Genomic DNA, 22318 nt, shown 5'->3' on the forward strand with positions numbered 1-22318 from the left:
GTACCTCCCTCTTGCCTGCTCCCCATGCCAGCAATACCCCAGGCAGGACCCTAGGCAGAAGTGTCAGGTTAGTGGAAAGTAACTTGAAGACCATGGCAGTGTACCCTGTTCAGCTTTGGGCAGCTGAGGGAGAACACGGACTTGGGAGCCTGACAGACTCAAGCCTGTGGTCATGGGCAAGCTACTTAATCTCTCTGAGCTTCACTTGTGTATGAATGGAGACACATACACCTTGCAAGGCTGTTGTGGTGATCACCAATAACATCAAGACTCTGGCACATATTCTGCATCCATAACTGGTGGTCACAATTATGATATTCCTTCTCAGAGCAAAGTGTGGTCTGCAGGTTGGCAGTCAATCTGTGAACTATTTGTTGCTATTTTGTGATGAGATGAAACTTGCACAAGAATATAAGTCCACTGTATCACTAAACATACTGCTTAGTTCAGCTGACATTTATTTTTCATAGCAAGACTTCCCTAATGAAGGAAGCAGGGCAGTGATGAACATTCTAGTGCAAGTTCCTTATGTAGTGGCACTTTGAGTTGCATGCTTTAGAGGAGCACAGAAATAATAAAGCAGCAGCAGAAACAGAAACTAGTAGTGAGGGCACCAGCCTAGGAGTCATTGGCTGGCATGGACATTTACATAAATCATTTAACCTCCCAACTGAACTGCCCTATCTTAAAAATATGAATTGCTTCAAGGCTCAGAATAAATATAGATATGTATGAATACACTTTGAAAAGTCTAACTGCAGTTGTTTTTCCAATTCACCTTGTTTCTTGTTAGTTCTAATTATTAGAAGTCTTGAAAGTCTGATATAGTGGATTTGTATTCAGAGGCCCCAATTCTCATTCTATCTGAACATTACTTAACCTTTTTAAATCACAAATTTTCAATCTGTGAAATTGGGCTAATAATATCTACCTCAGACAGCTAATGTCAGATTAAGTGACATAATGTCTGTAAAATAACATTAATAATAAACAGGAAAGCATAATTTAAATGTCAATTTGTTTTTCCGTTAATATTCCAGGAAAGGCAGAACAGCAGTCTGTGGTGATGGAAAATACACAGCATGCTTGTCGCCATGCCCAACTCTCTCTCTCACCGCAGACCTTGATCATTCATCATGGCTCCTTTCTCCACCAAGTCCGGACATGCTCTCAGAATCTTTCTCTCACAGTTCTCTAGGCAAACACTACTAATTGATCAAAGTTGGTGCTCAGGCTGGAGCATATGGTGTTGTGGAAAGAATACGGACTCGGAGTCTGAGTAGACCTGGGCTGAGACCTGATTCTTCTTACTAGCTCCAGGATGGAGCAAAGTTACCTTGTTGAGCTTAAGTTTCCTCATTTATAAAATAAGATGAAGGTGAAGGGGATTATGAGGTACAAACTGCCAGTTATAAAATAAATAAGTCACAGGGATGTAATGTACAGCACAGGGAATATAGTCAATATTTTGTAGTAACTTTGGATGGTGTGTAATCTATAAAAATATTGAATCACTATGTTGTACACCTGAAACTAATATGATATTGCAAGTCAACTATACTTCAATAAAAAAAAGACATCTATGGATCAAATTGAAAAAAATAGGAATTGTAAAACTAATCTCATTGGGCTATAATGTGGATTCAATTAAATCACATATGCAAAAGACATAAAATAGGGTAGATGCTCATTAAACCTTAGTTTCTTTCCTCTTAATTTGATCCATGTCTCAAAAATGTTAAACCTCATTAGGTGCTATCACTAATTTGATTGTGTTAAGAATGGCTCATGGGTAAAATCTTTCAGAGTTCAATGCCCAAACAACTCACAGTATTGAGGATAAAACTGTGTATAACTCATCAGACTGCTCATGTCATAAGATTCTGCTGGGAATCTTTTAAAAAGAATCCAAACACTGAATGACTGCAAATGTCTTCTTATTTCATGTATTCATTTTTTTAGGGTGAACGTGGAGAATGCGGTAAACCAGGAATAAAAGGTGACAAAGTAAGGAACTTGTTTTTAAAATGCTAACAGCTGTGATCCCTTTGGGACTGAGTTTCCTTAAAAAGAAATTCCTGGATTCATTATGTTGCTCTCATTACTGGAATTAGAGAGTCATCGGCTCAATTTTCAGGTCTATAAAACATGAAGCAAAAAAACAAAGCCATCCCTAACTTTATTTAATGGAGCCCCCAAAGGCCTTTCTTACGGACCATTAAGACTTTGCCTTGTGGCACCCTAACCTTTGAGGCCAGGCCCACTAAATGTTATGGTGAAAAGAATAATTTAACTAGCAAAGTCAATTCAAGCTCCAGTTGGGTCAAAGGAGAATTGTTTTCCAGATATAAACTCTGAGAACAAGCACCTTCCAAAGTAGAGTGAAGAACTCTATGATATAGGTTAATGAAATACTTTTCAATAATGTGGAAGAACTAGACACAGATAAGGATTTGAAAATGCAGCAAGCCACAGAAAATTGGGTAGTTATTTACCTTTCATTAAAAAATAAATATGAATAAAATATGTAAACTGGAGACAATATTAAAATATTAAGGAGTTCCTTAATGGACCAGAAATACATAGAGTGTATATTTGAAACATGATAAAGGGTCCAAAAAAGTACAGAGTAAAAGTAAATAGTTTTCATTATAGTTAAGAACGGTTACCAGCATGCCGCCAAGATACCAAAGTCTTTCAATATCTATTTTTTAATTATGGGAAGAGTCAAGGAGAGAAAACGAGGAGGAAGGTGAAAAGAAAAGGATAAAATAGTGACACTGGCTTATGTAACTAAACACTTTAAATAGGCTGAGACTTTCTGGAAGCTTTTAAACTACTGTAGAGTTAAAGGTCAGATGAATCTGAAAAATGTAGGCTTGGTAATTATTTCTGGACAAAATGAAAGGTGTGATAATGAATTGATTCTTCCTGGAGAATACCTGAAAATGGGAGATGGACATAGACTTGAAAATACAGAAGAATGGACACATAGAACAAAAATGAGTCAAAAAATAACTGGAGAAACTATTTGAAATAAAAATGGCTGACAAAGATTTAGTACAGTTCATTGACTAAGATGGCAGGGATTGTTAAATGCCCTATTATTTTCTGTGCTATAAAGAAAGAAAAAATACTGCCCATTATAAATATAAGGTGCAACTGATTGTACGATGTATCCCAATTTCAGAGATGTAAAAATCTGGAAAAATGCATGTCTAAGGTCAATGAAATATAGTGCCCTTGATGTGAAGAGTTCATGTGAGTTTACACATAAAATGTACAAAGAACACAAAGCAACATAAAAGAGGAAATATAAATGGGTAATAAATGAAAAAATTATCCAAACACATAAGCAATCAGGTAAGTAAAATTAAAATATTAAATATTACTTCACCTATCAAATTATTAAGCACTGAGATAATATATAATACTCAGTATTGATGGAGATATTGTAAGATGAAGATGCACTCTCTATACTCAGGTAGTGAGAATGGAAATCTGAACAAAATTTATGGAGGAAATTTTTACTTTTTCTTTCCATATATGGTGTGAGAGACAAAAGAGGGTGAATGAGAGCCTTAAATGTGCTTACAGTCTCTGTGTCAGTCATCTTCTTCTAGGAAATTATCCTTAGGAATGAATCAGAAGTTGAACAAAGATTTATATACAAAGATATTCACTATACTATTGTTAACAATAGAAATCATCAGAAACAACTTAAGTGTCAAAACTAGGGAAATGAGTAGCTATGACAGAATCATATTCTTGGATATTACTCAGTTTACTAAGAGTTTTTAATGACATGGAAAAATATTTTTGATAGAATGGAAGACCAGATAAGTAGGACACAAAATTGGATATACACTTTGATCAAATTATTTAAAGAAAGACCTACTGGATGAAATAATAATATTGGATGAAAATATGCCTCAAATGTTAACAGCTGTTGCTGTTAGAAATTTACTTTTTTCTATAATTGTCAAGGTATGTCTATTATAAACAGGTTACATTTTGGTAATCAGAAAAAAAGTGGAAATCTGAGAAAAGAGAGACTAGATAATATTATACTGTCATAAAAACAAATTTTAAAGGGCTTCCTAGTTATGGGACATATTGAAATACTTTCTGTTAGAAGAGTGTTGAGTATAAGTTGTGTTTTGCCAAGTTCTATGTATTGAAGATGGGCAAGAGAGTGATCTAGACATTGTGGAAACTCACTAAATTTTTTTAAAATTTATTTTATTTATCTATTTTTGGCTGTGCTGGGTGTTTGATACTGCTCACGGGCTTTCTCTAGTTGCGTCAAGCGGGGGCTACTCTTCGTAGTGGTGTGTGGGCTTCTCATTGCGGTGGTTTCTCTTGTTGCAGAGCACAGGTTCTAGGCGCACAGGCTTCAGTAGTTGTGGCACGTGGGCTCAGTAGTTGTGACATGGGGACTCTAGAGTGTAGGCTCAGTAGTCGTGACACACGGGTTTAGTTGCTCCACGGCACGTGGGATCTCCCTGGACCAGGGCTCGAACCTGTGTCCTCTGCACTGGCAGGCGGATTCTTAACCACTGTGCCACCAGGGAAGCCCACTAAATTGTTAATTTAACTGACATTGCCTTGCTGGAAGGAAACAATATTCCACCAAGTTTATTGCTTTCTAAGGATTCTTAAGAAATAAATTTTTAAAATTCTGATCAAAATGTCAATATACAGGCAAAGGACTTAACCTAAAATCGTGTTTTCATGGAGTCTGTTTACTAGAGAAAAGTTTACTAACAAGTTGGCTTGTTAATTAGGATCATTTTGTTAAGAGTGAATTTGTTGGCTTTGATGTTTGGATAACCTGGGAAGACTGGCCATTACTGGGAACACAGTTCCTTCTCTTCCACGTAAAATCATTGCAAATTGAATGGATATTTAGAGCAATTTACCATTAATTTTATTCCACAGGGATCCCCAGTGCCAAATGGACCAAAGGGACCCGGAGGACTTCAGGTAAGGAGGCGAAAACCAAATCTAAGTCTGTATTAGAACACCTAGGGAGCTTTTGAAATCTCTGTGCCCACTTGCACCCTCTACCAATTCAGTCAGAATGTCCGGGGATTGGAGTCAGGCATCAGTATTTTTAAAGATTCTCAGGTGATTCCAATGTGAAACAAAGTCTGGAAATTGGTGCTCTAATATTTTGAATAACTAACGCAGGCTCCTTCAAAGATAGGTGCCGGCAGGTGAGCCTACTTAGTGAGTAGCTGAAGGGATAAAAGTTAAAAAATGAGTGTTTAGGAAGACGAATAAAGTCAAAGCAGTTAAAAGCAGGATGTAACAATGTTTGCATTGCTGCTCTAATGCAGTAGGAAAAGCTATGCATTTAATCTAAATTACAGCATTTGTATTGTTCCATCATGATAAGTAGTAACTGCTCAATAACATGGAATGATTCTTTAAAGCATTTATTTTAGACTTATCCCAGGGATTTCAGAAAATAATTGGATCAGTTTTTCCAGTCTGGGGACTTGTCTTGTCTAAAGCTGTAACGGGAAGAGGGTGTGTATATGTGTGAAGAACTAATTTCAGCATTTCAAAGAGTCTACTGAAAATTATACCTTTACCCAAAATTTCCTAGATGGCATCTAGTTGACCATCAATGCCTTTGTTCTGGTCTGAAATTGTGTCAGGACAGGGGAGTAACTCTGATTATCACAGGTCATTGGAAACTCCAACTTACAGTTATATATGCCTTAGATATATATTTTTAAAGTTGTTGTTTATTCTTTCCAAAAAGGGGTCCAGCACAGGAATAATGTTGGAAACGCAGGTTTAGAAAACAAACACCTCATTAATAAATGTTTGCTCTCAGTTTAGGTACTATTTTAGAAGCTGTGTGTTTGACACAAGGAATTTTATCTCATTCCATTTCTCAATCGTGTGTAACCCCAACTTAACTCTGACTTAAGATAGTCTGACTTCTAACTCCAGGGTCTCTAGGGACCCTAATGAATGATTCATTCCTGATTGGCCTTCTGTACACAGAACTAATTCTTGGTTTTCATCTTGGAGCAGGGCATTACTGGACCTCCAGGGGATCCAGGCCCGAAGGGGTTTCAAGGCAATAAGGTAATCATTCCCGTTGATTATAGACAGGCAGAGGGCCTTTCCCATAGTGAGCTATGGTAATACATGTTTTTATTAGGCAGAAGTCAATGGATTCTTTGAGGACAAATCTTTGGAAATACATAATAACCTGCAGGTGTTATACACAGAATCATGTTTAAGTATATGCAGGAAGACAGTGTCATAGTCTTTTCATTTATTATTATTTTATTCAAAGGGGCATTATTAAATATAAGCCACTATTTTTGCAGTGTTTCCATCTTACTCCTGCCCTTTTAGTCATTTTATGACTCACTAGAAACTGAAAAGTAGTAATAAGCAACACAATTCAAATCACTCTGTTTCCCACAGGTAATGTCAACTCAATACACAGTTTATAAGAGAAGGGATATACCAACAAAAAAAAACCTGTCATACCAACAAAAATTAAACTTTTTTAAATTGCGAGGGTGTAATCTCTATCAGTACCTGCCTTGTACTGTCATTCCACAGGTAACCAGGCAAGACATATAGGGAGGGGTTGAATAAGAGCCAGATGGAACCAAAAGTTGAGATAGAAGGGATCTTTAAAAGACCCGTTTATAAGACTCCATTTTCCAATGAGAGTGGCCATTAATTTGCTGAAAACAAGCGTTTTAGTGCCTTTTTAACACTTCTCAGTGCTTAGTAAATTCCACAGATATAGTAAATATCTAATAAATGGTGTTGAGTTAGTGACTGGAGATCTGTGGAATTTGTGGCAGTAATAATAACAGCAGACGGTACTGTCCCCAGAGGACCCTAGATAAAGCCAGTCTTTTAAGGGTGCTATTAAATTTAAGTTGTGGGGAGCAGTTGGGCTACTTGACTGTTCTTTTTTCCAGAGAGAGGTAAGGGAGTGACACGTATACTATTTTTAATGAGATAATGACAATGTGTGATTTCCTGGGGCAGTTTTAATTGGCAAATTAAAATAGAATGAGCTTCTCAGTGGGCGTGTGCTTAAGGCTGTCTGGGGAAACTGTCTTTTCCAGTCCTTGCCTATGATTAATTCTCTCTGGGGGAAAGAACTGGCTTTTCTGAATACTGAGTAGAAGTTTTTACAAAATTGCTTTGGCTGTAGGTAAAATCCTGCAGCAAGGAAAAGAAAATATTTTGACAGTCCACGTTTATTTCTAGGATTCTTTGGTTACCTAAGCTGATAATTTTCACAGGTTTGTGAAAAAGAGGCTTAAAATCAGGGATCAGGTTTGGAGTTTGCAACAGTGATAGAATTATAGACTGTTTGAGCCACAAGGGATATTAGAAATCATACTGGCCCAAAGTTTTCATTTTGGAAAATGAGAAGTCTGGAAATCAGGGCGTCTGTGGAGGTGCTGGGCTGGGAGCAGGGCACGCAGCTTCGGGAGACGGGTGATGGCAGTTCATAAAAACGTGCCATCGTTTGATCATTTCTCTTCATGTCTTATACAGTTACTACTCAGATTTTTCTTTTAAAGTGGATTTATTTCCACAGAATTTAGCTTTTAATTCTAAGAATGCATTAATTCTTAGAATAAATAATGAGTCAAGAATACTGGGGGAGGCTGTAATTTTCTGACATAACACTTCATGCTCTACTTTCACATCATCATCATAAAAGGAGTCACTTTTCCAAAGGTATCGGAGGACTTCAACTTTCCAAGGGACTCTCTTTTAAAACATTCTTTTTTTCAAAAATTTTGGTGAAGACATTTAACGTAAAATTATCACAGTTTAAAATCACAAAATTCACTGCCAGGTGAACACAAAAAATTCATTGTCAGTTAAAAAGATGTCAGTATCTAAAGAATATTGGGGGTTCTTGGGATGGAGTGAGATGGGAGTAAGCTTCTCATTTTTCTCCTAGTTATATTTTTGGCTTAAGGTCACAGATTTAATGGTCTCTTGACTGTTACTTGGAGACTATTACTAATTTCTACCCCTCTTTGGATCTGTCAACCAGAGACACATGTCACATTCATTAATTGTCTTAGGTTTTATACATTTATTCTTGTATTGTCTTAAAAGTCAGGTTTCAGGGAATGACTTCATCTTGCATCCCAGAATGTACTTCTAAATCTTAAAAACTTAATAAACTATTTTTTTGCTCAATCTGGAAACAATGTTTTATAGTGACATTTCTTTTTATCCATTACCATTTTATTACAAAATGGTTTTACGATATTGCTCTTGCAATTCATGCCAAAAAAAAAAAAACCTTTAAAATTCAGTAATTCTGTAGTTTCCAATGGACACAGGGAGGATTATTATTTTGAAGCTTCTAAAGTAACAGATAGCACTTATTTAGTGTATATTTACTATGCACAGATACAGTTCTAAATACCCATTTAAGATAACACCACCTTCTGAGGCATGCTCTATTCTCACTCCCACGGTATAGATTAGGCTACTACGGCACAGAGAATTTAAGCAATGGATTCAAGTCTACACAGCTAGGAAGGAACAGAGCCAGGATTCAAACCCAGCCAGTCTGCTCTTCACCACCATATTATATCTCTCTCCTTAGGAAAACTGCTGAATTTCCTAGATAGTCAACCTGAGATAAATGCCTTTCTTTTGGACAGTATGGAAATTGCATCTGTCTACCCCCTCTAGTGTACTCTGGCTGGAAACAAAAGTCTGTTGAGAGTGCACTTCTACTTGGTTATAATGTTCATCTGAAAATGAAGGAAAAGAAGGAAAGGAATCTCATGGGGAAGAGAAACCAGTAATGTGCATTTTCAAATATTTTGTCTCTTAGGAGACCTTAAAATAGAAAATTTGGACTTGCAACATTTGCAAAGATTCCATGGGAGTTTCTAGATAGGGCCTGCCTATGAATTTGAGTTTATGAATAGTCTCTCTGATGAGCAACAATCCCATTCTGTTGCTTTAGTGGTTGGGTTTTCTTCATCAAAGGGTTTGCAGAAAAGGTGGCCAAAGAATAAAAGGAAAAAATAGCATGTGAGAAATTAAGGAAAAATGTGATTCTGGCCCTATTTCACAAATCATTTCTGTCATTAGTATTTTCCATATGTAAAGTAGTATTCTGTCCTAAATGACCTTGTTGCCTTAGAAACAAAACATAGATGTTTCTCAGAAGGAAGCCACCTCAGCCTCTCCCATACATGAGGGTCAAGAGTGGTATTCATAAGAAGAACATCCCATCAGTCTCTAAAATCAATTAGAACTAACTATCATCATGCAAGTATCTGAGAAGCCATATCCCTAGGACCAAACTGGCAATGTCCCTAACGAGAGAGCATGGTGCTCCTTCTCAGTAAAAACTGAGGGCCTAAGGACCCTACACCACCTTCCAAGGGCTGGTGTGGTGGTTCAGGTGGCAATCCCATCTGGCCATAGAATGGGCCCTCCAATAACGAGAAAGAATGGTTCAAGACTGGCAGGGCTCTCAAATCACAGAGAACAAGTAACCAAAATCAGTTTTGAACAAATAAACACAGTAGAATGCTGGATGTGCCAGGCCCATATTAGGTAATTTTTGCCATTTCTTTTTTTTTTTGCGGTATGCAGGCCTCTTACTGTTGTGGCCTCTCCCGTTGCGGAGCACAGGCTCCGGACGCGCAGGCTCAGCGGCCATGGCTTATGGGCCCAGCCGCTCCGCGGCATGTGGGATCCTCCCGGAACGGGGCACGAACCCATGTCCCCTGCATCGGCAGGCGGACTCTCAACCACTGCGCCACCAGGGAAGCCCTTTGCCATTTCTTGATGTCCTTCTGAGGTTATTTCTGAAGGGTGTTTTCTTCTCAAATCTCATCCATATCTACTCTTTCCAAGACCCTCTTTGTGCTATGGGAGGAGGGACTGCTCACTGTGGCCTGAGCAGGAAATAGCCTGTGACACGTTGAAGCATCCTAGCATGAGAGCTTCGGTGCTACGGCCAAAAGGGCATTAGGAATTATCCCTGACGTATTTCTCCAAGGCAAAGCAACACATGTTAATCCTCAAACAATTTAAAAATACTGTGATATTTATATTATATAGTAATTTATCTTAATAGATGTATTGCCTCCCTTCTTCTAACTTCTTCCATTTTTCTACTCTAGGACGCTCATACATTTTCTGCAGGGCTTTTCCCCCCTAAGTGTTTTCTTCTTGTGCTACACTCAAGTATAAGAAACTCAAAGTCCTCTTACTTTATGTTCAGTTTAGCTTCTGAGATGTTAAAAAAAACTCATAGAGAAATAGCACCAGTCTGGTCCAGTTTAATAAATGGATATGGTCAGGGTAAATAATCTCCAGTGAATCAAACATCCAGCCCACATCCAAAATAAACAACAGACCTAGTATTAGTGAATAAGTGAAACTTATGTTTTAAAGGAAGTAAATGAGGGCAAATGAAGCACTTAGCCCACTCCAAAGCTCTGCACTGCACATGATCCTTGGACACCCTACTCCTCCTTACCTAGCTCTGTCATACTTCCATCCCATTTTTTGAGGTTCCCAAGCATGGTAGATAATTTTTTTTCATAGTTGGTGTTCTTATAAAGAAATTAAGTAAATGAGAGCTAAATGTACAGATCCTGAAATTAAAATTGTAAACCTAGTAAACATCCCTACACATCATCCTGTTTTCTTCAAAATGCTCTATGAAAAGAGGTTAGTTTTTAAAACAGGGATGGCTGTCCACCTTTGACATAGCTATTAGGAATGCGTATGTATTTTGGTAACTGAAAGAGTACTAATCAAGTTTCCTTTTAGTTTCCGTGCATTATACCTTTAAACATTGCCACTCTTCTTTCAAATATGAACCATTGGCAGGAGAATTAGATAGATATGTACACGTCCATCACTGTTTTTGAAAAATCCAAAGCAGAAAATCTAGGGACAATGGGTCAGGAGTATTGCTATCATATCTGAGAGAGAAAAAAATTATTATATGTACACTCACACATGTTTAAGATAAGCAACAAATAAATATTTGTTGAATGAATGAATGAATGAGGAAATAGTCTTAAATGGAATGAGCTGTCAACAGTATCATACTGCAGACAGGTCAAATAGGCAGGACCTATGCAGTCACTTAGATTGTCAATTTTGCAGGTTTGGGAAACCTTTGAGAGATTGGAGAGGTGACAATGGATTGTGGAAGGAATCAGAGAGAAGGGTGCAATAGCCAGGAATTTTGACCATTCTTCCAAGATATCTGGACAATAAATAGAAACAGGAGAGTATAGATGTAATCCATCAGAAGCTTCTTGTGCCTTGAATAACCTAATGCGTTATTTGTAATTCTGCTTTCTTCTAAGAGAGGCATGGAGGCTTGGAACTTAATTTTTTTTTTTTTTACAGTTTCAGATATACAAGTTAGAGTCTTATGTTTTCTATAATGTCACTATTTTCACTAGAACAGATATATCATTAATGAAGATTTAGTAGTTTTAAAAATTCATTCTTGGGGCTTCCCTGGTGGCGCAGTGGTTGAGAGTCTGCCTGCCGATGCAGGGGACGCGGGTTCGTGCCCCGGTCCAGGAAGATCCCACATGCCGCGGAGTGGCTGGGCCCGTGAGCCCTGGCCGCTGATCCTGCACGTCCGGAGCCTGTGCTCCACAACAGGAGAGGCCACAACAGTGAGAGGCCCGGTACCGCAAAAGAAAAAAAAAATTCATTCTTTAGTTTTGTCATTATTTGAATATCGATGCTTGATTTGACTTAAAGTTAACTTAGCAGCTTTAGTAGGTCAACCTACAGAACATAAATAATATTTCAACTGTGGTTTGGAAAGAGTTCAAATACCACAAATATGAACTACGAAGAAGCTGAAACTTTCTCCTCAAACTAGAAGGTTGTGTAGTTTTATTTCAGCTCTCACACAACTCAAAAGCCTAAAAATCCCCTAACATCATGATGTTGCTTTCAACCACTAAAAAAAAATCATGATTTCTAATAGGATATAATTCCTTATAACTTGATGGGAAGGAAATCAGGTGAAACATGTAGACATCAACAATCCCTAGTACAGAATAATCAAACAGAAAACTTTTTTAAGTTCATAGCTCTCAATACAGAATAACTATATTTTTGGCTTCATGAAAAGTATTTTTAAGTCCAGGGTATTCAAACACGTCAGCTTTTCCAGTTGTCCAAAACCAATAATGGGCCTTCTGGTTCTCCTGGCAGGCTAACACCTTTGAACAAGGTTGCGACTGCTCAGTGTATAGCAGTGTGAAGAATCCCTTTACAATTTTAATTACAAATATCTGTCTAATGCAGAATCAGAGACAAGCTGCCAAACTATGTGGCTGTTTTTCTTCGGGGATGTCAAATTCTAAATGCTATTTCTGTCCTGGGCCTAATTAAAGGGAAAGAATAATTAGTAATCCAGTGATTCTTTTTGTGGAAAGGGCTTTGACCTACGTGCCTATCTGCCCACCAGGGTACTAAATGAGCTTATTAACTCATTTGACGTGAGACAACTAATAGTGACAACTTGAAGTGGCTGCCAGAACATGTGGTGTGTCAGCCATTGGCTTCAAGACAGATGATTTTCCTCCCCAAATCTCTGACACATATGGTCCTCAGCAGATGGGGTACACCCTGCGTGCGTATGTATGTGCACATGCGTGTGCAGAGCCTGCCAAGACAAAAACTCCGACGGATCAAGGCACCCAAAATGCTGCCAAAATTTCCCACAAAGGTGCTGAGTCTAACCCACAGGCCCAGTCAAGTGGGGCACTAATGTGGAACACAATGAGTTACTGCATGTCTTCAGAGCGTTGTCAGAATTTTTTTTTAATACTTATATCAGTGCTCTTAATTAATTTAAGTTGCAGCAGCAACAGTGCAGCAGGGAAAATTAAGTTTATTCTAAGAGGAAGTTTTTTTTAAATTGTGGTAAAATATACATAATATTTATCATTTTAAGCATACAATTCAGTGGTATTAAATACACTCACAACATTGTGTATCCGTCATCACTATCTGTGCTCAAAACTCTTCCATCATTCTAACGTAAACTTTGTACTCTTTCAACAATAACTCTCCTCACTTTCCTCTGCCCCCAGTCTCCAAGAGTAGGTTTTTAGGAAACATATCACGCTGTTATGAACCTCTCTCCTCTCGTAAATTGGTGTCCTTCTTCTCCAATTTACGGAGAGGGTTCACCCTGAATAGTTTCCAGCCACTCATTTTGTGCTAGAGGAGTCCTAAGAGTGTCCACCAGAGCCTAGATTCTTAAAAGCTCTCCTGATGGGCCATGGAACAGTCCTTCCTTTTAAGGAAAATGACACACAATTCCTTAGGTTTTATTATATATAATGAAATATGACTTTCCTATTAGATTGGAACATATGAATCATCCTTTTTGTAAGTCAAACCTAGCTGTATATTGTCAATTTCATTCACTTTAACATAATAGCAATCAAGAAAAGGAGTTGAATTACTAAAATCTGGTACAACACTACAATTTTCATCACATTCTCCAGCAATTCTTTGGTATTATGGAGTTTTTTCTTCTTTGAAAAGCATAAGTAGGTAGAGTATGTGAACAGTGATCTTTTCTCTTTCCCAAGTAGATGTTATTTAAAAAGATTGCAGTTGGAGATTTTAAATAATGATGGTTCCAACAGTGCAGTTGCTTAATAACTGCTTTATATGTAGAGTTACATTGTGTGATTACAGTATTGCCAGTTATTATTTATGTTAACTTTACCACTATTTCAGTGACAACATTGATCCAGGTAGACTTTATGTGCCTGAAAGGGCATATAAGTTGGCTTGTAATAGTATATACTTTCATGTGGCTTATTTTTATTTTAGAGATTCTTTGTCTTCATATGATGATTCTTCAACTATGGGTAGATTGTAACTATCTGATTTTTGTGTTTTTCATCTTGTAACAAAGATATAAATTTAGTCTGCAATCAAATGATTTTTGAAATACTTTAAGAATGGAAAAGTCCCAAGAGGCAGTTTGGTATGGTGGTTAGAGCACTGGCTCTAAAGCCAGACTGCTGGGGTCCAAACCCAGCCCTATATTGTATTAGTTCTGTGATTTGGGAAACTCACTTTTCCTCCTCATACCTCAGTTTTCTCATTAATGTAATGGGTTAAAAACAGAGTTGTTCGGAGGATTACATGAGTTAATACATGAAAAGCTCTTAGAATAATACCTGTTACATAGTAAGTGCCATATGTATCAGCAATAATTAAGCAGTTAAGTATTTTGACAACCCTCTTTTCATTAATGTAGAACTAAGCTAGCCTGATATATTTTCTAAAAATATGCCTTTTATTACATAACACTTCTCTGAAATAAGAGAAATTAGGAACTAAAAATAGAGCTTGATTTAACAAGAATTTGATAAATGTTAGTTTCATGCCTCCACCTCACCCCCGTTTTTCCTTCTTTCCAAAAAAAAAAAAGGGCTTTTCTTGACTTTTCTCCCAAGCCTTTTATACAGTAATCACTTCATTGAGTTTCAGCTAAGAATGTATTTTGTCCATACTTGAACCATTTTGCACCTACAAAATGCTCATTCATCATTTTCGTCCACTGGGAAAGTATGAGAATATTTGTCACAAGACTTAAATTATTACAGTTGGTGCTATACATATCTGGGAAACGATAAAAAGAAGTTGCTAAAACATCTATCTAATGTTAAGAGCCCAAGGTATGACTAAATTATTTATAATTGTATTATTCAAGAAAAGGTAAAGTTCTGTCCTCAAAAAATTCAGAGTCTTGGACAACCATTCATTATTTATTATTTTAGGGAAAGGAAAGATGTTGACTTTGGTTAGAGCCAGTGTCCAGAATAAGAAGTGTTGGGTTCCTCTAGCTGAACTTTCCATACAGTGTAACCTTAGGCCATCTATTGGCCTTCAACTGAAAAAAAAAATGATTAATTGTATCTGGATAAGTTTGTAGCAAAAACTGTGCAACAAATACTTTATATCACTATGTAATGTATGCACAGTCGCTCTTAGTTAAAAACGTAAGTAAACCAGTGGGGACGCCAGAGGAGCAATTCCAAACCCCCAGTTCCCCCTGCCTAGACCAGGTTTCCTGTTTTGTTCACCTCTAGCAGCTGGCACAATATCTGCTCCTTAGTCACTGTTCAGTAAATGTTTGAGGCCTGGATGGTTGAGTAGATAATATCAATTAGCTAAACTTTGAGAATGGAGAGCTGAGCAAAATCACATGACATCCTCCCACAGTCTATGGGGAGACATATTAACACATGCAGAAAAGCAAAGTTGCAACTGAAAAAGTTGCTCCGAAAAAGAGGAAAATGATGTTATCAGTGCCTCTAGAATAGGGATTTTACCTGACCAGAGAGGCCTTCCCTGAAGCCATGCTGTTTAAAATAAGATCTGAGGGATGAATATGGATTAACTAGGAAAAGAGAGAGGTAACCACATCCCAGATAGAGACAACAGCACATGCAAAGACACTGTGGCAGGAGGGAACATGGCAAGTACAAGGAACTGAACAAAGGCCAATGGTGCTAGGGTGGCTAGAGAAGAGGCAACTAATAACAAATAGTTTTGAAAAGACCACAGGACCACACCATGCAGGGGCTCACAAGCCTTGGAAGGAGCTCTGTCTTTACCCTAAGAGCAAAGGGAAAGGACTTGAAGGGTTTTACTCAGATTAAAATTAGAAGATTGCTCTGGCAGCAGTGGACGGGTGGGGGATAAATTAGAATGTGCTAGAATGGATGCATGTAGAGTATTAAAGACTTTGCTATAGTCTGAGCAAGAGATGGTATTAATTTGGGGTAGACTGTAGAGGCATGGTAGAGGACACAGAGGTGGATGGATTTGAGACTTGTGAGCATATTGTTAGGTGTTGGTGATGCATTGCATATGATGGATAAGGGAGTGAGATATGTTAAGAATGACTCTTAAGTTCTGGCTTGGCATGTGGAGGGGTCTTGATGCCCTTCCCTGAAATAGAGAATGCTGGAAGATGATCAGGTCTGTGAGTGAAAGAATATGACTTTGTCTTTGGAAAGGATGAGTTCCTTTTGAAATTCTCTTTTTCCTGACTTCTTTTATACTGCCTTGGTCAGCTCTCCCTGCCCCCTTTATTTCTTCTGGGCCACTGTCTTCCCCAAATCCCCACAAGACATCTCTGTGTTCTTTCACTCCCACCCAACTTAAATGTTGGTACTCTCCATGGTTCTGACCCGAGCCTCCAGCCTCTTTAATCACTCTAAAGCTGCACTGTCCAATAGAGTAGCCATACGTGGCTTTTGAGCACTTGAAATGTGGCTAGTCGGAATTGAAATGTGCTATAAGTGTTAAACACACGTAGGATTTCAAAGGCATAACATTAAAAATAATGAAAAATAAAATCATTAGTACGAGTTTTATATTGCTTATATGTTGCAATGATAATATTTGGGGTACATTGGGTTAAGTAAAATCTGCTATTACTTCCTTAGTGTGGCTACTAGAAACTTTAAAATGACAAACGTGGCTCACTGTGTATTTCCAGTGGACAGTGCAGCTCCACACAGTGATGCTGTTGTCACCTCATTCCCGTCCGCTTGCCTCACAGAGCTGCTTACTGTCCCCAGAACATTTCACATCATTTTATGCCTCATACTCTCTCCTTTTCCAGAACTTTCGTTCCCCCTCTCTCCTACTAGATTAAATATGATTCTTACATTTTTGTTCAGAGCAAATATCTCCACTACTATATAAAACTTTCCCAATTCCTTAAGGTAGAATTAACCATTTCTGCCTCAGTCTTACATGCTCTGTTAATACACTTTTTATAGCTAATTCACATGCTTATATTTTGTTTTATATTCGTTTGCCTCTCCAGCCAGATTCTAAGTGTCTGCAAAGTACAGGTGCAACCTGATTTATGTCTATAATTATGTTAGGGGGTACTGGGTACCAGGTTGGTGCTCAATGAAAGTCTGGTGAATAACAATTGCTCTACACATATGATACAGCTACCATGTGACTGGTTATGACTTAGATGTTTTAAGACAATATTTCAAATCCTCTCAACAATGCTGCAAGGTAGATATAATGATCCTCATTTTGCATATGGGGATCTTGCAAAAGCTCAAACTGTTAGTAAATTATAGAACCAGAATTCAACTACACTGACTGAATGAAAAAGCCATGGGTCTTTTCCTGTGATACCATGCATACTGAAAAATGAATTTTAAAATGAAGATTATATTCCTACATCATAAAATAGGAAAAAACACCAATTTCCTAAGATTGTTAGAAGATTAAATGTGATAATCTATATGAAGTGTCAGGGCAGTGCTTGAAAGCAGTAGGTTTTATTAAACATTGGCTTTCTTCCATCTTGAGGTCCATAGCATAGGCATCCTTAATTTCTGAGAAGGATCAAAGTGGTTTACCTAACCTCCTTGATGCCCCTCACATGCTTACACTCATGTTCACTTTCACTCACACTCATCCAAAGGCCATGAGACACAGACTTCTCTGGGGCTATCGACTTTAACCCAGTCCTCTTTGTATATCCCCCTGATGTTTAAAGAAAGTGGAGTAGAGAAATAATAAGTAGTACTGAGGGTTTTCAATCTGTGGGTGTGTTTGTTGGTGAGGATTAGGGCAGGAATAATAGCAAAGAAGGAATCAAGCCTGGAGTCTTTCAAGGCTATGTTCCCTTGGTGAATTCCAGGAAAATCATTTGGAGTAGAGTGCTGACTCTTTTCTTTCTGTTCTGTCTTATCCAGCTATGGTATTTTACAATCAGAACCACTTTCTTTACCATCTCAGGAATCTCTGTAGGAAAGGGAAAGGGGAAGTGTGACAGGGATAGACATTAATTATGGACCAATACTGTTCTGCAGGTCCTAGGTTGAGATGCAAGCCTCCCGGGAAATAAATTTAAGCAGGTAAAGTGTGAAGATATGTTGCTATGGGGCTGTGTTCAGGTAAGGGAAAGTGGCCCCTCTATAACCTCATATCCCTGTAATTCCCCTGAAAAAGCAATATTAGGAAGTCTCTCAGTTGCTGTTGGTAGGGGACCAAGGCTAAAGGGAGCTCATGCGCTCAAGGGTAATATAGTTCTTTACCCTCTTGGCTCTCCTGGCTCCCTCATTTCAAGTTAGCAGCAGAACCAGCGCCTTGTCCAGAGTTGGGAAACTTTCTCACCAACCTGTGCTCTTGTTTGTTTTAGATCAAACATAGGGACAAGTACACAGTAGGGCAGAGCTTCCACTATAAAACACTCAAATTCTCCTCCAAATACATAATATATTTAAAAGCCTTCTGATCCATTACAGAACCAAACTACATACCAAAGGGCAGGGAATGAAGAGAATAGGGAACTTAGAGCCTTATACCATTACTATTATTATCATCATTATCATTATTTTAATGGTGTGTTTTACCTCTCAAACTAGCCCCTTGAGTGTGGGGCCTTTGTTTTAAACTTCTATTTATTACCATCTACATAGCAAGTACTTGGTGTTCCTTTGCTAAGTGATGGAAACATTCACCCCTATGCCGTGTAACGGACAAGGTGATTCCAGCTTGAATGGAGAGCACAAGAAGTTATAAGGAAAGATTCTTTGAAGTTAAAATTTGGAATCTTTAGGAAACTGAATATTCTCTAGCACTTAAACTTGAGATTAAGAAAACAACTTCAAATCTGGGGAGAAATGTTATATTCTCCCCAAAGAGAGAATATTTGTTTGATATTATACAGAGAGAAATTCCATGGCCAAGAACATGTAAAAGATAAGAATGGCAATTAATTGGCTGATTCAGAAAATTTAACCTATATTAAAAGATAACTAGAACCTTGAATTTTATTTATTTATTTTTTTGCGGTACGCGGGCCTCCCACTGCTGTGGCCTCTCCCGCCGCGGAGCACAGGCTCCGGACGCGCAGGCCCAGAGGCCATGGCCCACGGGCCCAGCCGGTCCGCGGCATATGGGATCCTCCCGGACCGGGGCACGAACCCGTATCCCCTGCATCGGCAGGCAGACCCTCAACCACTGCGCCACCAGGGAGGCCCTAGAACCTTGAATTTTAAAGGAAAAAATTCAGGTTGATTTATCTGCCAGATTGACTTGTACTCAAAAGGATAAACAGAAGGTACTTTTCAATTCAAACGCCAAAGCATCATGAACTCTTACAATCAACTGATTTTGAGACAGGTTTTCTTTGTTTGATTCATCTTGAGCCTCGACATATCTTTTAGGGAGGCGATTTAACTATGACCCTTCTCCTTTCTCTTCTGTTCCCCTTTGCATTTGGCTAAAGTCAACAAACTTCTTTCAAGTAATGCCTCTACCATATCAATATAACATTGCTCTAGTTACTAAGAGTCCCCTCCAAAATCACAAGCCTCTGGGGAGAATTGAGGCTTTAGCTTAGTGAAAATTCCTTTGTTCCCCTCAACCTGGGAGAAGGTTTGTCTCCACTTCCTGTCTGTTGGCTTATAAAAGGATGAAGAGAAGAGAAAAATCTGTAAGTTTAGTGAAATTTTAAATAGCAAATATTCATTATCTCCAACACAAGAATGCTTTGAAATTTTTCTTAACATAAATTAGAGGTACATGCATGTATGTAAAGAGAAAGAAAAATACCATATGATATCATATCACTTATATGTGGAATCTAAAACATGACACAAATGAACATATCTATGAAACAGATACAGACTCACAGACATACAGAACAGACTTGCGATTGCCAAGGGGGAGGGGGGTGGCAGAGGGATGGATTGGGAGTTTGGGGTTAGCGGATGCAAACTATTATAAACTATAATATTCAGAATGGATAAGCAAGAAAGTCCTACTGTATAGCACATGGAACTATATTCACTATATACTATCCTGTGATAAACCATAATGAAAAAGAATATATATATGTGTAACTGAGTCACTTTGCAGTATGGCAGAAATTAACACAACATTGTCAATCAACTATACTTCAATAGAATTCTAAAAAAATAACAATAAAAAAACCCGAAGGAAACACACCAAAGATTAACAGTTGTTATAGATAGATAATGTAAAATTTTCTTTGTATGCTTTTCAATATATGGCAAATTTTCTACAGTGAAGATACATTATTTTGATAAACAGAAAAAATTAGCATTATAAAAAAAGAAATGGTAATCAATAGCCACTCTCCTTTCCTCTATCAACATGCCAAAGGACCAGAAGCTTGAGAGACCTAAAGACCCATATCCCTGTGGGTGATACTGAGGTGTGAGTTTGTGAAGGCCAGGTAACCCCTCTGGGACTCAGGTTCCTCACCTGTGAAATGCAGGAGTTTGAGTGCCGTGCTCTCAGTTCTATAATGCCTGAATTCTATGATGGGCCTGCCACATCATAGACTATATTAACGGAAAATGCTTCTGGTTTCTAGTAACAAACATCTCGACTAATAGTGGCTTAAATCATAAGAACGCTTCTTGTTGAGTAAACAGAATGTTTGAAGGTAGGTAGTCTAGGACTGGATCAGGAGCTCAGTGCGGTTGTCTAGGAGCCAGGCTCTTTTAAATTTTTTCTGCATCATCCTCTTCAACTGTTGGCATTCATCTGAGAGACTGTTGCCTCATGGTTACAAGATAGCTATCACATCTCCAAGTAGGAACAAAGAAGCAGAGGCAAAAGTTTCCCTTTGCATCCAGTAAGGTCCCCACATCTCATTTATCAGAACTGAGTCAAAGGATTAACCTAGATTAATCAGTGGCAAAGGGAAAGATTCTACCCTTGTTTTAGACGGATTATCATTCATCCTACACATCTGAGGGCGAAGAATAGTTGCCCACTGACCTGAACAGGTCAGAGTTCTAACAGCAGGGAAGAAAGAAAGGAGAGGATGATCACTGGGTAGAAAACAAATGTGTCTGTCAGAAGCACTTAATAAAGATGTATTGAACAAATGAGTGAGGGCCATGTGATGACTTTCATGGATCCTAAAAACTTTTGCCTTTCTAGGTACTTTCCTCCATAAAAATGTTTAAAATTATATTTTACAACTGAGTTGGTATAAAGAAAAATGTAGTCCAGACTGTATTCATTATTATATATACTATTATTATGTTTATTTTTTATTCTGATTTTAAAAATTAAAATGGAGACATTTTCATGAACCCTAGATACTGGGTCATGGCTAAGTCCATCCTGGGTCTGTGCTGTCTGTCCAACTGGATGGTAAACACTTGAGGGTGGAGACTGTGCGCTAGGTTTTGTTGATGCCCTCAAAGCCCCTATCACATCACTATACGTCTAAGAGCTGCTCAACAAATACTATGGAGTTGACCTAACATGTCACTGTTTCTTCCTCTAGGGTGAACCTGGTCCTCGTGGTCCTCCAGGAGCCCCTGTTATTGGACAGCCAGGTATTAAGGTAAAGATACTGGTCTCTCGGCTCATTGATGACTACTGAATTTACTGTAGGGCTGGGGGAGCTGTGATTTGAACTCTGCTCAGTGTTACCCTCATGGATACAAGGAGGCTGTCTGTATAAGTTACTTACAGGCTGGATGCTTGGACACTGCAATGCCCTGGTCAGGGGCAGTTACCACAAGAATACTCTATGTACTTTTTGATTTGGTTGGAATGAAAATTTTGCTTGTCTCCAAATACCCACCCTCTTGCCAACATACATCTAGCTCTGTTGAGTTTTCATGGATTTTACATGATGGCATGCAAAAACGTTACTGGGAAGTGAAACACCTTAACATGTCAACTATCACCTGCTCACATCAAATAAGCACGGAGGGGCAGAAACCAGAAGAACCATGACACTGAATAAGTAAATGTTGATGGAGAGGTTTGTAGGGAACTAGAAAGGACTAGAACACCCAACAACCTTGGGTGCTCTACATCATGCAGGATGTACTAGAGCAGAAGTGCTTATTTTATTTTATTTTTAATTTTTATTTTTATTTTTTTTTCTTTTTGCGGTATGTGGGCCTCTCACTGTTGTGGCCTCTCCCGTTGCGGAGCACAGGCTCCGGATGCGCAGGCCCAGCGGCCATGGCTCACGGGCCCAGCCGCTCCGCAGCATATGGGATCCTCCCAGACCGGGGCACGAACCCGTATCCCCTGCATCGGCAGGCGGACTCTTAACCACTGCGCCACCAGGGAGGCCCAGAAGTGCTTATTTTAAATGGCTTTTCTATGTCATTGGGACAATAAGACTTCGATGCGGGGCTAAACCAGAGAGCAGTACAAAACTGCACTTCGAATGTAATCAGGTGTCACCATGGAATGCATTTAGACAATAAGC

General features: G+C 38.5%; 1 protein-coding gene across 1 annotated transcript in view; it reads left to right on the forward strand.

Annotated features, from left to right (window-relative positions):
* Positions 1–22318, forward strand: part of COL28A1 (collagen type XXVIII alpha 1 chain) — a 173497-nt gene that overhangs the window by 20315 nt on the left and 130864 nt on the right. Inside the window, 4 exon segments of the mRNA XM_060107715.1 lie at positions 1963–2007; positions 4942–4986; positions 6052–6105; positions 21374–21433. Of these exon segments, the coding sequence (XP_059963698.1) occupies positions 1963–2007; positions 4942–4986; positions 6052–6105; positions 21374–21433 (204 nt within the window).

The sequence above is a fragment of the Mesoplodon densirostris genome, chromosome 9 (genome assembly GCF_025265405.1).
Source record: "Mesoplodon densirostris isolate mMesDen1 chromosome 9, mMesDen1 primary haplotype, whole genome shotgun sequence".
NCBI classification, from domain to species: Eukaryota; Metazoa; Chordata; class Mammalia; order Artiodactyla; family Ziphiidae; genus Mesoplodon; species Mesoplodon densirostris.